General features: G+C 39.4%; 1 protein-coding gene across 1 annotated transcript in view; it reads right to left on the bottom strand.

Moving 5' to 3' along the window:
• msi2b (musashi RNA-binding protein 2b) overlaps window positions 1-14,752 on the bottom strand; it is a 434,292-nt gene that overhangs the window by 193,072 nt on the left and 226,468 nt on the right. The window contains exon 7 of the mRNA XM_037688064.1: window positions 3,619-3,667. Coding sequence (XP_037543992.1) covers window positions 3,619-3,667 — 49 coding nt within the window. The remainder of the gene's footprint in view (window positions 1-3,618; window positions 3,668-14,752) is intronic.

Raw genomic sequence — 14,752 nt, 5'->3', positions numbered from 1 at the left:
CCCCCCCCCCCCCCCCCCTTTCTGTCATGAGATGAATGTCAGGAGAAGAAGGGAAGGTTGAATGGAGGCGGAGTGGAGGGGACACTGCAGTGGAACATGGAACAATAGGCGCCCTCTGGCATCAACCTCTGGACAGCTCAAGCCGCTCACCAAAGACACTGAACTCACCCACAATGAACTGCTGCGGTGGGATGGGAGGCTTTAGAGAGTTCAATTTCCAACACAATTGGCTGTATTCTCATCCTTTAAATGCCAAGAAGATGGTGTGCGGCGTGTGCCTTTGTGTGCTGCTATGCTTACAGCGAGTGTCCTCTAGCCGGAGAGACAGAAAGAAAAAGACAGGAGATGGCAAAAGACAGGCAGGATTGGGAGGACAGTGTGGAGACAGAAATAGTGTGGCTGTGTAAAAGAAAAGGAAGAACGGAAAAGAGTGAATGACTGGGAGAGATAGAGTGGAAACAAAAATACAAAGAAAAAGAGAAGGGAAGAGAATGTCTTCTCTGATTGTCAGAGAGGTTGTGAGCCAGGCTCACAGGGACCATCTGAAGGACAATGCTGCTACTAGTGGAGAGTAACATTTGTTCTCTATTCAATTTGCCACATCCCCTAAAAAAACACACTAATAATCAAGTGTTAATAATGCATCTCATACACAATGCATTCCTCCAAAGAAAGCAGAAAATGCCAGAGCAATGCAACCTAATAAGTTAAAATAAGGTAAAGGTAACTTTTGTCTGATGAAATGTGAAATGATGGTGTCCACAGCAGCAAGAAGTCGCCTTTGTAACAAAAACACAACTCCACAAATTTCAAAGTAAATGGTCATACTACAAAGCCCTCAACAGCCTAGCTCCATCTTATATTAGAGATCTTATTGTTCCATATTTTCCTAACAGAGCACTTCGCTCTCAGACTGCAGGTTTACTTGCGGCTCCTAGAGTTTCCAGAAGCAGAATGGGAGGAAGATCTTTCAGTTATCAGGCTCCTCTCTTGTGGAACCATCTTCCAGTTTCTGTCCATGAGGCTGACACTTTGTCCAGTTTTAAGACTGGACTTGACTTTCCTTTTTGATAAATCCTAGAGTTAGGGTTGGCTTGTTAAGCTGCTAAAGGTTTAAACTACTGGAGGACAAATTGACCTAATTTCCTTAAATGATTTTATAAAATTGAATAGTTTTCATTTTATACTATTTCTATCTTAACATGTGATTCTTGACCTGCCATTGTGTATCTGTTCCTCCTTCCTGTTCCTCTCAAACCCAGCTGGTCGAAGCAGATGGCCACTTGTCCTGAGCCTGGTTCTGCTAAAGGTTTCTTCCTCATGAGGGAGTGTTTCCTTTCCACTGTCGTCTTCATGCTCAAGATGAGAGTTCTGTGTTGAAGTTAAACTCAAAGCAGTCTGCTCCTCAGAAAAATAGTGTTAAATTATTTTTATGAATGTTTCTGTTCAGTGCCCTGAGATGACTTCTGTTGTGACTTGGTGCTACATAAATAAACTGAATTGAATTGACATATTAGATGCAGGGACATTTGTTTTTTGTTGTTCTATCTGAGTAAACACATACTATCTCATCCCCATTTATTTTTTTTAGATTTTTTTTTTTTTTGTCATATTTGCAAACGAAGCTCTGAACGCAAGCAGTACGTCATATTGTATAAAGTGCAGAGTTGCAGGTAGAGCAACATTCCAGGTGTACAAGACAACAAAATGTACTTGCTCTTCACTGTGCTGTTTCAAAAGCACAGTTTGCTTCAAGTGAATTGATATTTCAAGGACTTGCAATTATGAAAAAAGAAAGAAAGAAAAAAAAGCCATCCTCAATCTAAGGAGGCCTGTTTAGTTTTACAATTGAATTGCTGAATAAATAATGTGTTATTTTTAGCAACTGCAGCGCAGCAGAAAAACAGAATTATTTTTTCATGACTCAATCTGTAAGATAAAATGGAAACAGGTGGGAAATTGATTTGGGCTGCAAGCTGCCAGATGCCCATCACTGGCTCTGGGTGCACGTGGGCCCAGGCACCACTTTCAGTGATATTATATTCAATGTGCTTCCGTTCCTGGTCACAGGGCAACTAAGCCATTAATATTACACATCTGCACCAACAGCTCTGATGAATTATTAAGACGTTCTCATTGGTCTTTAATATTATATGTAATTCATTCAGAGGACCTGTTGTGCTTTTAAGATGTAAGTAGCAAACACATCCTGATCCACGCGCCCACTGGAACGAAATCTCAGAATTTCTGAGTGGACGAAACGGAAACTGCGGGAGGAACTGCACCTGCTACCATGTCACGCTCAATATAAATATGCTCGCTGTCATCAGGAAAAAAAAAATGCCAAGGAAGCTGTTTCTCCATCACTGTCTTGATTTGAAGGGCATTTGGCTGCCCAAAGGCAAACGCCTCACACACACTCTGGTGCCCAAAGCCTCTCAGAGAGGGGATGGCAGTGCAGCAGACAGGAGGGAGAAGAGTGCAAAATAAGAGAGACTGTGAGAAAAGCCTCCATCTCACAGCAGACCTCACACTGGGTTCTGTCACTACAGATCAAAATCCCCTCAAAGCCATAGATCACTTCCACTAAAGTTCACATGTTTCACACTTAGGAACTGTTTACCAGACTCAACGAGTTTATCCGCACAGCACACACACATACAGAGCACACACATACAGCAACTACTGCACATACAGATACAGCAGAAACAGGACAAAAACTGAGGTTCTACAGAAAGCAATACTGCTTACGATCTAACCCCAACTGCACTGAAAAATTGATATGGTTGGAGAAGAATAGGCGCTCACTGCAAACAAATATTTACACCTTTATGGCAGAGGAGCGCTCAGTCCCGGCACAAAGAGACGGTGTGATGGCAGCTCTGCCTACAAGTGAGCTGACTGGTGTGACAAGCAGAGAAGTGTCTGCCCCTTTTTCTCGTTGAATACCTGTCAGTGCCTGCCGACTGCTGCTACACACCCACGTAAACAGCCTGTGACAATCCGGCGGCCTAAAAAAGTTACTTCACCTACAGTATAACAAACAATCAAAGAACAGCAGTGGGCCGGTGCTGGCGTTTTGTTTTTTTAAATCGGGCCTGAGAAAATTGTGCTGCGGAACTTGAAACGCACCGACACCGCATTGTGGCGCAGGGAGGAAACCTGTCTTTGGAAAGTCCTCTGCTTGAGAGAGAAATGTCCCCTCATCTCAGATAAGGAGCTGATGAGATAGAGTGATAAAGTCAGTGCTTCTCCTGGGTCTTATCTGATGCTGTTATCTGACTGCACAGCACCAACCATCTCGCAATCTTTACACCCTTTAAGCACCTCTCTGAAACACTCACACCGGCATCATCGCAGTCGTACGCACACACACATATAGACGCCCGGCGTCTGACGCTCAGACATTCTAAACACCGTACCAGCTTATTGATTACTTTGACACGCTCCCATTGTTGAACAGATGGTACACCTAATATCATGTGAAATGGAACTGTTCTGTGTTATCTCATGGGGAAAGGACATAAAATGACTGTTTTCTCACTTTTCTGAAAAACAGAGGAAAGAAGTCTGGAGGCGTGTGGGAGGGCTGAAGGAGAGCAGAAGCTGTGCACTTACCTCTATGTCTGTTAGTCGTCTTATCAAACATAAGCATGGCGTCGTCAACCTGGAAGACACAAGAGCAGCGCTGACATTAGCTTAATCTTTTCAGCAAGTACCGCACATCACCTCCTCCTCATTGAATCCCATCTACTCCCAGTAATTACTCGTAGAATATATATTCTCGCCGCTTCACACTTATTTCTTCCTGAGCACCTCCCTCCCACGTAATCATCCTGTGATCACAGGATTATTGTTGGGTTACCGTTTCCCTTCTCATTTGTAATTCTAGATAATGCAGGGGGAATTATGCAATCTCTGTGGTGTTACTCATTGTCCTGGATTAGACGTGGCGAGGAGTGAAGAGTGGCGATGGGGGAGAAAATTAACAATAACGACCGGCAGTAAAAACAAAAATGAGAGACATTGTGTTGACATTATGCTTATTCTGATGAACGCCACCGTCCGGTCTCGGTGGAGAGTGACAGATAGACACATTACACTAAGCAAGCAGGAGACAAATGGGTTTCTTCCTCATCTCTCAGCCGCAGCAGAAGAAGCATCCACAATAATATCATCCTTCATCATGTCCAATATAGCCACACACAGACAGACAGCGTTTTTTCTTTTTTCTTCAGACATCCCTGACAAACTCATCTTTCTATAACTCTGATGAAATGCTTAAAAAACAGACTGAGGCAAGCTCATTTAGCTTTTGATTTTGTCTTGAAGAGGAAAAAACAACAACGAAGAATAGAAGCAGACAGCAACGGGTAAAAGAGGGAATACACTGTGCTATTCACTCTCTAGCTATGGTCTCTGGGTGAATCTGTGCACCGAGAAGGAAGCAAGAAAACGCTCGCATACATCTGTGTTTTTCATCGCAGGGTTACAACGCTTCGGGAGGAGATGGGAACAGACAATAATATGGGTTTCACTCAAGCCGAACTGTCTGATTGGATAAAGAGAAGTGCCTGGCAGCCAGGCAGACTAGCGCTGGCACACTACTCACGCCACCCTCTCGCCGCACATTTGGCACACAAGACGTTGGCACAGCTTGTGGGGGCCCGGTTACTCACTGCACGGCTCACAGGCCACATGCGGCTGCAAGGCACTTCATTTGCACCTCCCTAAAAATTTCCCACTTTGGCGAAAAATAGAGGGCAACACACAGGGACCTTCAATAACCTATATACACAGCATGCCTAAATTTAGTTTGCCTATTTTTATTATCATGTGGACATGAGGAATGCAGATGAGCAAATTTCCACATGATTCCATATTTTTAAAGTTTGACCTTGTGATTTTAAAGCAGAAAATAATGTGTTGGTCTATTTTACCATATTTATAATCCTTACCTGCTGCCAAAGGCAAAGCAGTGATAATATTTTCGCCTGTGTCTGTGTGTGCAACTGTTTGTATGTCCGTTAGCAAAATATCACATAGACCGATAAATGGATGTTAATGAAATTCTCAGAATGTAATCATTAAAAGTACATTTACAACTTCTCATCACCAGCAAACTGGTTGGTCTACTATTGGCCTTTTTCCATTAGTAATGGTACAGCACGGTTTGACTCGCCTCGGCACGGTTCCAAGGCCTTTCCACTAGCAACAGTTCCTGGAACCGGTCCCTTTTTCAGTCTTTCTCTGGGGTTCCAACCGTGCCGAACTGGCCCTAAAACATGACGTCAGAACACTTTTGGTCACTGATTGGTCAGGGGTGGAGTCACTGGTTGTTTGAGAAACTTTCACAACAACCCAATCTGCCATTTGCAATAACTCGAACTCGGAGGAGCGACTGGACCTATTTTTAAGATTTTAAAAATAATAATGACAACACCATGGTCTAATGCTGAAGTGCAGGCGTTTGTAGTGCTTGGTGGTTGATGACAAAATTCAGAGAGAGCTAGATGGAGCTCCACTAGTCCTCTCCTGGAGGTGTCTCTCTCTGGTCCTCCTGGTCCTCTCCACTGGAGTCTCGGAGCCCCCTCAGGCCAGGCAGGGCGTCATCTCCCCGGCTCCGAGCTCTGCCGGTCACCGCAAAAGATCCTCTGTGCTGCCGACTTGCAGGAGCACGTGAAGCCAGGGCTCGGGAACGCCCCAGCCTTTCATTAGACTGTGGGCTCTGAGCTCCGATGGTCACCGCAGAGGATCATACAAGCTGCCGACTCGTAGGAGCACGCCCTGGCCTCTTGCACTTCTGCAGGCTTGAACCCGTCCATTAGAACCGTTACTGAAAGTATAATGGAAACACAACTCATATCATGCCGAGCCAAGTCGAACCGTGCTGTACTGGTACTAATGGTACTAATAGAAACTGGCCTCTTGTGAGTGTGCTGCTTGTAGGACTCAGTTTGCTGTGGCTCCTTGGACTGATGAAGTCCTTTGGATGAAGGAGGAAACATCTCAACAAAAAAAGAAACTATCCAGATGACCTGACTGAACAACGCTGGATACATTTGCAACTGTTTAAGTTTCAGAGTCACCTCAGTTCAAGATGGTATGGTATGGTATGGTATGGTATAAAGTTTATTCATTTTAAAAAGGTACAAAACAATTCCATAACAATATAAAGAAAAATACAAAAGATTTAAAATGAAAGGCAGCAAAAAGAAGAAAAAATCTTATTATATCTGCCCCTTTTTTCATACAATTATTTCAATCATAATAAATTTTCAAGTAACAGAACAAAATGAATAACTCTTTCTAATTTTTCTAATTCTAATACAAAACACACACTAAGCTACTTCATATATACTTTTTTAACAACCCAGCTTTGATCTTTTTCTTAAATGTACACATTGACTTGGCATTTTTCACATCACTCTCTAGACCATTCCACAATCCAATTCTTTGGATTGAGGTAGACCTTCCCTTCAGACTAGTTCTGAATTTTGGTTTGACAAATATCTCTATCCCCTTAAGATTATAACAACTTTGTCTTTTAACAAAATTTCTTTGGATATTGAATGGTAATGTGTTATTTTGAGCCCTATACATAACTGATAAACTACTGTAATCTACCAAATCATGGAACTTCAATAACTTCAGTTGATAAAATAATGTGCTTGATGGGTGACTGTAATGCTTTCTGGTGATAATTCTTACAGCTCTTTTCTGTAAAATAAAAATAGGTTTTGTAAATGTTTTACACGCTTTCCCCCAACCATCAATGCAATAGATTAAATGTGGAACAATGATTGTGTTATACAACATGTACAGAGCTTTTTCATTTAATAATTCCCTCACTTTGTATAGTACTGCAATAGATTTGGCTATTTTTGTTTCTACAGAATTTATGTGATTTTTCCATGTTAGCTGTTCATCAATGATTACACCCAAAAATTTAATCTCATTAACTCTACAAATCTCAACACCCTCAATTTTAAATGGATCGTCAACAGTTCTCTTTTTGTTGCTAAATATCATGTATTTAGTTTTATCTAAATTTAATGATAATTTATTAATTTTAAACCAAGCTTGTATTTTATCAAATTCTGTCTTCATCAATTCCAACATCCGTTTTACATCTTTACCCAAACAAAAAAATGTGGTGTCATCTGCAAAAAGGACACATTTGAGGAGTCCTGATACATTCACTAAGTCCTTCACATATAAAATAAATAACTTTGGTCCAAGTACAGAGCCTTGAGGAACTCCACAAGTGATATTGCACAGGTCAGATCTTACACCATTTATTTGTACAAACTGTTTCCTATCTTTTAAATAGCTAGATACCCAGTGTAATGCTGGTCCTCTTATACCATATTTATTCAATTTTTCAAGGAGAATAGTGTGGTCAATAGTATCAAATGCTTTTTTTAAATCAACAAAAATACTAACACAATACTGTTTTTGATCGACAGCAGTAGTTATTTGTTCTATTATTTCCATGAGAGCCATTGATGTAGTTTGTTGCTCTAAACCCATACTGACTGCTACTTAGAATGTTTTGTTTAGTAATAAATTTATCTAATCTGGTCACAAATAGTTTTTCTAGAATTTTTGAGAACTGTGGTAATAAGGATATTGGTCTATAATTATTGAACACACATTTATCACCATTTTTAAAGAGAGGAACTACCTTAGCTACTTTCATATTGTCTGGAAATATTCCTTTTGAAAATGATAAATTACAAATATATGTAAACGGCTCGATGACATAACTCATTATGTCCTTTACAAACATCATATCCCTGTCCACCCAGTCTTTTGATCTCTTATCTGTAAGATTTTTTATCACAATCATTATTTCTTCTTTGTCAGTTCCATTAAGAAAAATACTGTTGTCACAACCTATAACTGAATGGTTCACATTATTGTCTACTTTTGGTATTTTAAGATGGCCACCACAGGTAACTGACAGCCAGCAAAAAAAAAATGCCCATACCTCGATTAATTTGACTGATGTGCTAAATTTGGTGTAGCAGCAGCTGGAAGTCATTCTCAACATGCACTCTGAGTGATAACGCATCTTGTGAGATCTCACAATATCACATAAGATCTTGCATAACATCATTTTGATGGTTTTGATGATCTCTGTATAAAAAACTCTCACATGGAAGATGGCGAGTGATATGCATTAGTTCAATAAATGCTAAGCATTTTACTTTTACTGAGGTATTGGAGCTTGAAGTGTATTATTTGTCTGTTTCTAACCTCCTATATAAGTGTTATGCGTTGAAAAAGAGTCCTAGTATATGAAGGTAGAAGTAGAAGAATGAGTTTGTCAGTGGTTTGCCTCATTAATGAGCAGAAAACTCTTTTATTTCTTTGTTATCAAATTTGTGTGCTATTTGTTGATGTAAGTGTTTGACTTGATGGGAACCAACTGAGTACATGTGCACACAGAGACAGTCCCTGGATATAGTTTTGTTGTTAATTTAATTCTGTATCGGAGAATACATTATTCACTGTCTGCTGCAAAGCTGCAGACAATAAATAAAAAAGTTTTAACTCAAGCACGTGCCTGTCGTGTACTAGTTCCCAGCTGCTGACGCCCCCCCCCCCCCCCAACACACACACACACAAACGTATGCCAAAAATAACATTTTTAGCTGTAAAACTAACCATGGTCTAGACCAGAGATTTGGGGCATGCATTATGAAAAAGAGTGTTTGCAGCACAGCACCAGCTGTGAAGAAAGGCAAAACAACTGATGCAGAATAGGTGCAATAGTTTATTTGCTTTATATCATGAAGTGGGCTTCACTGGAAAGGTTATGAACAATTAAAAAATTACTCATTGCATGACCTCAGTTTGGAGAAACTGTCAGTCTGACGGTCGGTCTGAATAAATTTTGAAAATTAAGAAATTCAAAGTGGTAGGTAAACAAAATGCTATTTTATAAACCCTTCACTTCAGTCAGTTTTGTACGGGACAGTTTATATGTAATTTGCAAGTGCGGACAGACAGAAATTTGATAAATTACATAATGCAAAAAAGAGATCTATACTCAGCAAACTATGATTTAAACCACAAGGCAACATTTATTGTAATCAGACAGACGTTTCAGACTTTAATAGCTTATATATTAGCACTAGTAGCTAGCTGTAGCACTTCCCGTGCAGCCTAAGGCACTTCCTGCAGTACTCTTGTAGTATGCTTGAATTTCAGTGTAATGTCCAACTGATGGGGGCGTACTGTTCACTTGAACTGCTGACATCTTTTTGGTTGTAGTTTTAAGATGACAGCAACCCTTTTTGGTCTTGGCTTCATCTGGACTAGCCATAAACGCAACAGTCCAGTCAGAAGTGAACTGTCTTACTCCAAACTGAGATCGTTCACAAATCCACGTAAAACAAGTAAGCTGAGAAGAGTTCAAAGCATTTCCACAAAACAACACTTCAAAATCTCTGATCTATCCCTTTAAGCAATGCACAACACCAGAGCAAAGACTGATTATGTAAAAACTGGAATTAGAAGACACTCTATCATCAGTACGGGGCAAGAACAGGGCAATATGTAGGCAGAGTTCACAATAAAGATCTGAAGTGTGTGTGAGTATAAATCCACCCGAGCTGCAACTTTAGTGCTGTAACTGAGATTCCTGTACAATCACTAACAAAGTTATTATATTCCCCGAGATGTTTCCCTTTGCTGGCAAAGCACAGAAACACACAAAAATGTGGCGAAAATAATGAATTTTGCAGTGTCTGCTATAAGATGACTGTGTGTGGTGGGAAATCATTACAGTGGAGTACAAATAAAAAACTGCCGAGCAATATCACCTGCAGCTACAGTCTTATAAACAAGCATTTATAATGTCACACACTCCAACCTCTGTCTAATGCAAGGCAATCAAATGAAAATCACATTAAAGTGAGAAGAAGTTGGATAACTGGAATTTGTAGTGCGACAAGTTGTGATTTTATTGGCTGAGTTTGAAGAATACCCTGCAAGACCCTCTGGTTCGTTTATCTCCACTACAATAACTCTGTTATTTTATTTGATATCCACTTGATCACACCGGTGTGCCATTAAAGGTGACAAAACGTCCCTCAATTCATTTTTAGTGGATTTCTGCTAAAAAAAAACAGAAAGGGTTTCGTATGTCTCCTCGTTTGACAGCGTGAAAGCTGCACTGCAGAGCTAAGATGGAATGGCATGTTTACCAACTATGGTAAACGTTTAATTTGACAAGCGTGGCTGACAGTGTGTGATCATTTACATGGGAGACAGAAATTTATAGCATTTGACTTCTGTCACCTAATGCCAGTAATACTAAGAACAGCCAACACAGTCGCTTTTTCATGCAACAGTAAACAAGCTGGCAGAATGGCTAGCAGAGCATTTCAGTTTGCTTTAAAATGTGAAGAAATGGGAATTTTCCCAAAACACAACTATTGTCAATTAAAATCAACATTCTGTGGCTGTTTCCCTCCACACTGTGCACTTAGTTTGACATTCACTGCTGGTTTAGTGTCTAAATTTAACAATAAAAAATCTGATTTGAAACTTGTTTTATTAATGTCCAAATTTAAAAGTATTTTTTCACATGAAGCAAAAGTATGGGACACTGATCTAAACTTAACGGCAAATAGTAATAATGAAGTTATTAATGCCTTTTATATAATTTTAGATCAAAGTTAGTTTAAACGCATAATAAAAATACTAGTAATAATCAGCTCAACTTGCTCTAACTCCAAGATTACTCAACAAAATAGTTGTAAGTTTGACTTTTCTGAGGTCCTCCCTTAATTTCTCACATTTTTTCCCCTTGGTCCCAAAAAAAATCTGCACTTCATAGAAGTACGGTAGTTTACTTTGAATGAATAGAACCTCCTCAATGGCCCACAGCAGAGATTCACATCTGCACTTAGTTTCTTTGTAACCACAGACACATAAAAACATTCGATAACAATTAGGAATTAGATGTGTTTGGTTTTGTTGTGGTTTGTCCTAATCTAAAAGCTCCAGTGGTAAAAGAAACAATGGGAAACAGAAAACAGAACACAGCATTTAGAAGAGAAACTACATTGTCACATGTGAAAACAGAAATAAATTTAAAAAGAAAGAAAAAAAAAAAAGAATATGATTTGAAACGGCGTTCTCCGAAGCTGCTATTAGAAGTCAATATCTAACCTGCAGGTGGTGCTGTGTAAAGATGGTTGCTTGGTAACTCGTTTTAGGAGTATTAGGACAAAGTTACTTTCTGGTGAAAAAGTAACACAATGCAAAAACAATTATTTTAGTGTTTATTTGTTTATGTTATTTTTAATACTGTTAAATCAGATATTTTCTCTGCCAGGTCATATATTTATTTTTGTTGTTGTTTCAGTTTCATTACTAGTTACTAGTAACATATTGCAGAATGACTCATTCTTAAGCATAAATAACCATAAACAGTTGTGTAAATAGCTGTTAATGTAAAACTGTGTTAGCATGAATCACAATGACAATTGGAGACTGAAGTCGTTTTAGGATGGCAGTAATCACCTTGGTCACTGCCCCCACTCAGAGTAGCTGGTAGTTCATGTCTCTGGACAAAACATCTGCCTGATATTCCAAACTGATAATGCTCTGAGCTATTTCTATGAGAAATAAGGCATATTTTGCTGAAAACAACTCTACAGATTTCCACTCAAAGCATCTAAACGACAAACAAATCCTACACTAATGCATTTAAATCCAATACATCTGTAGCTTTGTTCCTAGTTATACATTAGAAAAGCACACATAAACATACACAACGAGACTTTAAAACTGAAAACAGCAAACATTTGCATTTAGAATTTGTTTTTTTAATCAAACCTATACCAAACTGTGACCCAAAAGCCCAAGTACTAACTAATGTATTGTTGCTTTTTACTATTACACCTACAGTTGCAATCAAAATAATCCAAAGAAACTCAACAAAATGGTTTAGTTTAAATAATAAAAGAAGTTCACAGTACCATCAGTTATCAGCTGCTATGAGTCCTTCAGCACAATATTCAAATACCTTCACTCCAACATTGATACTACTGCTACTGGAAAGCCATTTACAGCTTGAGAGCAGCGAGACTGTTACTTTGTAAAGCGACATCTATGAAAGGAAGCGTATTATAGAAATGTGTGAACTGTGTTGTTATGACATTACTAGAGAAGGACCATCCTGTCAGTGAGACCTGTCCAACAAAGCACACAGATATACAGTCAAGCACTGATGGGCACTTTACCAAAGAATGTGCACATCATGTGAGGGTCACACTCCAGCAGGTCATACAGCGCCACCACCACCACCCACCTCTCTCTCCCACCGGTCAGTCTGCCTGTCTCTCTCTCTCCATGCCACTTGCACAGTCTATAGAACTATCTCATGTGCTTCAGGGCTTTTCAATGTAGTTATTCAAGCAGAACACAACTGTGTGCCTCCATCTGATAGAAGGTTAAGGACCTCTTCACTGCTCACAAAAAAGCCCGCCACACAGAGGTGAGGCCAGGCCCACCTCAGGGAAGAAATCTTTCTCTGTCCTCCTCCTTCTTTTTCACTCTTCCTTTTCTCTTGGTGCAGTGAAAAGAAAGGTTCAAAGGATAATGGCTGTCTTATCACTATGTAAAAGGGGAATGGGAACTCTAGCGAAGTGCCTGGCCTTTTGTGGCAATGAAGAAAAGAGCAAAAGTCTATTTCACTGTGGTATATGCACTGGAACAGTCCATGACCACTAAAAAGGGGAAGGTAGCTGGAAGACAGTTGGCGGGCAAAAGGCCGGGCAGCTCTTTAACTAAACTCGCAGCAAACACATGTGAACCTCATAACCTCCTCTAAAAAATAGCTGGTGAGGCTTTAGTAGGTGTGAGAGGTGTTGGCTTGTACTATGATTCATAAATCAGGTGGTTGTGAGGTGAATCCCTTTCTGTAACTCAACCCATGATTCAGATTGCTTCAATATTATATAATTACATAATCTCTTAAGAATTCCTTTAAAAAATACCAATTCTCCTTTAATGGAAAGCCGTTGACTCTTGCTAATTTATCTCACATCTGTATGTATGTATTGGGCCATTTTATACCATGAACATCTAGTTAAAATAGCAAATATTCAGTAGAGACTGAGTGATATGCCGGTAGAGCCGATATTTTAGGCCGATATAGGCGTTTGGGGACAAATCAGTATCTGTGATAATTGTTCCATTATGATCCAATATAAACACTGGGAACAAGCCGTGTCCTTACTGGCCAAAGGCGTAATTGTACAACATATGGCCGTTAACTTTTACTTTCATATTCAGCACAGCCGAAGCAGCGAGCAATACTGTGTAGCACATTTTACTGAACAGAGCATGGTAAGTTTACTTTAACTGATTTGCAAAGTAAAAAATTACATATACTGTATTTTTTGGCTTATAAGTCACAGTTTTTTGCATAATTTACATGCCCTGCAACTTATACATCAAAGTGACTTGTTTGTTTTTTTCCCATATTTATAAACCAATTTTTAGCTTGTTAAAGTATCCCCGTGTACGCCCATGCGGCTGCCATTTGGTAGCCAATCAATTGGACCAATATAGTGCATTTATAAAGGAAAAGTTAGATTGAGACACACATTTGCTATAATTTCGAGCAAACAAATAATTGTGTTTAAGTGCTAATCTTGTTAAATTCTTGTTAAAGTCCTCCCGTGCACGCTCCCGCGGCCACCATTTAGCAGCCAATCGATTTTTGGCACAACACCGGCCCACATTTCCAGATTGTCAGCGGTGACACGTAACAAACGCGACGTGTCAGCGGTGACGCATAATAGATGCGACGTATACAGCGAAGCAACGTATTTATGATTTTTTCCACTTTATTAGACATATTTGGACTGATGCGACTTTTATGGCGGTGCGACGTGTACGGTGGAAAATATGGTAAACTATAATCTATTTTTTTCAATCCTCCAATTGCTTGTCATTAGCTGCGTGCCTCTCAAGTTAGCAAGCTAATGTTTAGATAACCTAGCATAAGCTATTGCCTTATAAAACGTCAGCCAGAACAATAAATCTAACGTAGAGGTAAAACATATCAGTGTTAGTAACGTCTTTGTTGTCCTCAGTGAAATGTATTGTTCCTCTGAAATCTTTACTTCTCTGCAATAAATAAATAAATACATAAATAAATAAATAACCGCTGCTGTGGTCAGTACTAGTTAAGCCTTCACCATACTTGACTGACTGTGTAAACAATGAACAGGGAAGGTTGTTTCTTTGTTTAATTTACATTTTTGTAACACTCTTGATAACTTTATGGTGATTAGTTGAGGATGGGAAATGTGAATGCATGTTAGGAAGACTAGTTCAAGACTTCAAGGGATAAAACGGGTTTAAAAGTAGCTGTTTACTTAGATTCATTCAACCTTTATTTAGACAGGTTAATCCAATTGAGCCTCGAGGACACATTTACAAGAGAGACCTGATTTCAACAAAGAATGATGACAACAATGGACAACAGCGACCACAATAGACAATCATAAAAGAGGCATACAGTTTTTTTTAAAATTAAAATAAGATGGCAAAAAAATAGCAAAAACAGCTAGAATATAAGGCGAATGTAGAAAAACTAAAAACAGTAACATGTCTGCATTGGTCCTTGCCAAGAGTCCAACAGATTCTTAAAGCCACTTAGAGAGGTCAAGGTTGAGAGCTTCAGTTGTTTTTGTAAGATATTCCAGGAAACAGGAGCGGA

Source organism: Nematolebias whitei, chromosome 14 (genome assembly GCF_014905685.2).
Source record: "Nematolebias whitei isolate Nwh7 chromosome 14, NemWhi1, whole genome shotgun sequence".
Classification (NCBI taxonomy): Eukaryota; Metazoa; Chordata; class Actinopteri; order Cyprinodontiformes; family Rivulidae; genus Nematolebias; species Nematolebias whitei.
The sequence above is the reverse complement of the archived record's forward strand: the minus strand, read 5'-3'. Positions and strand labels throughout refer to the sequence as shown.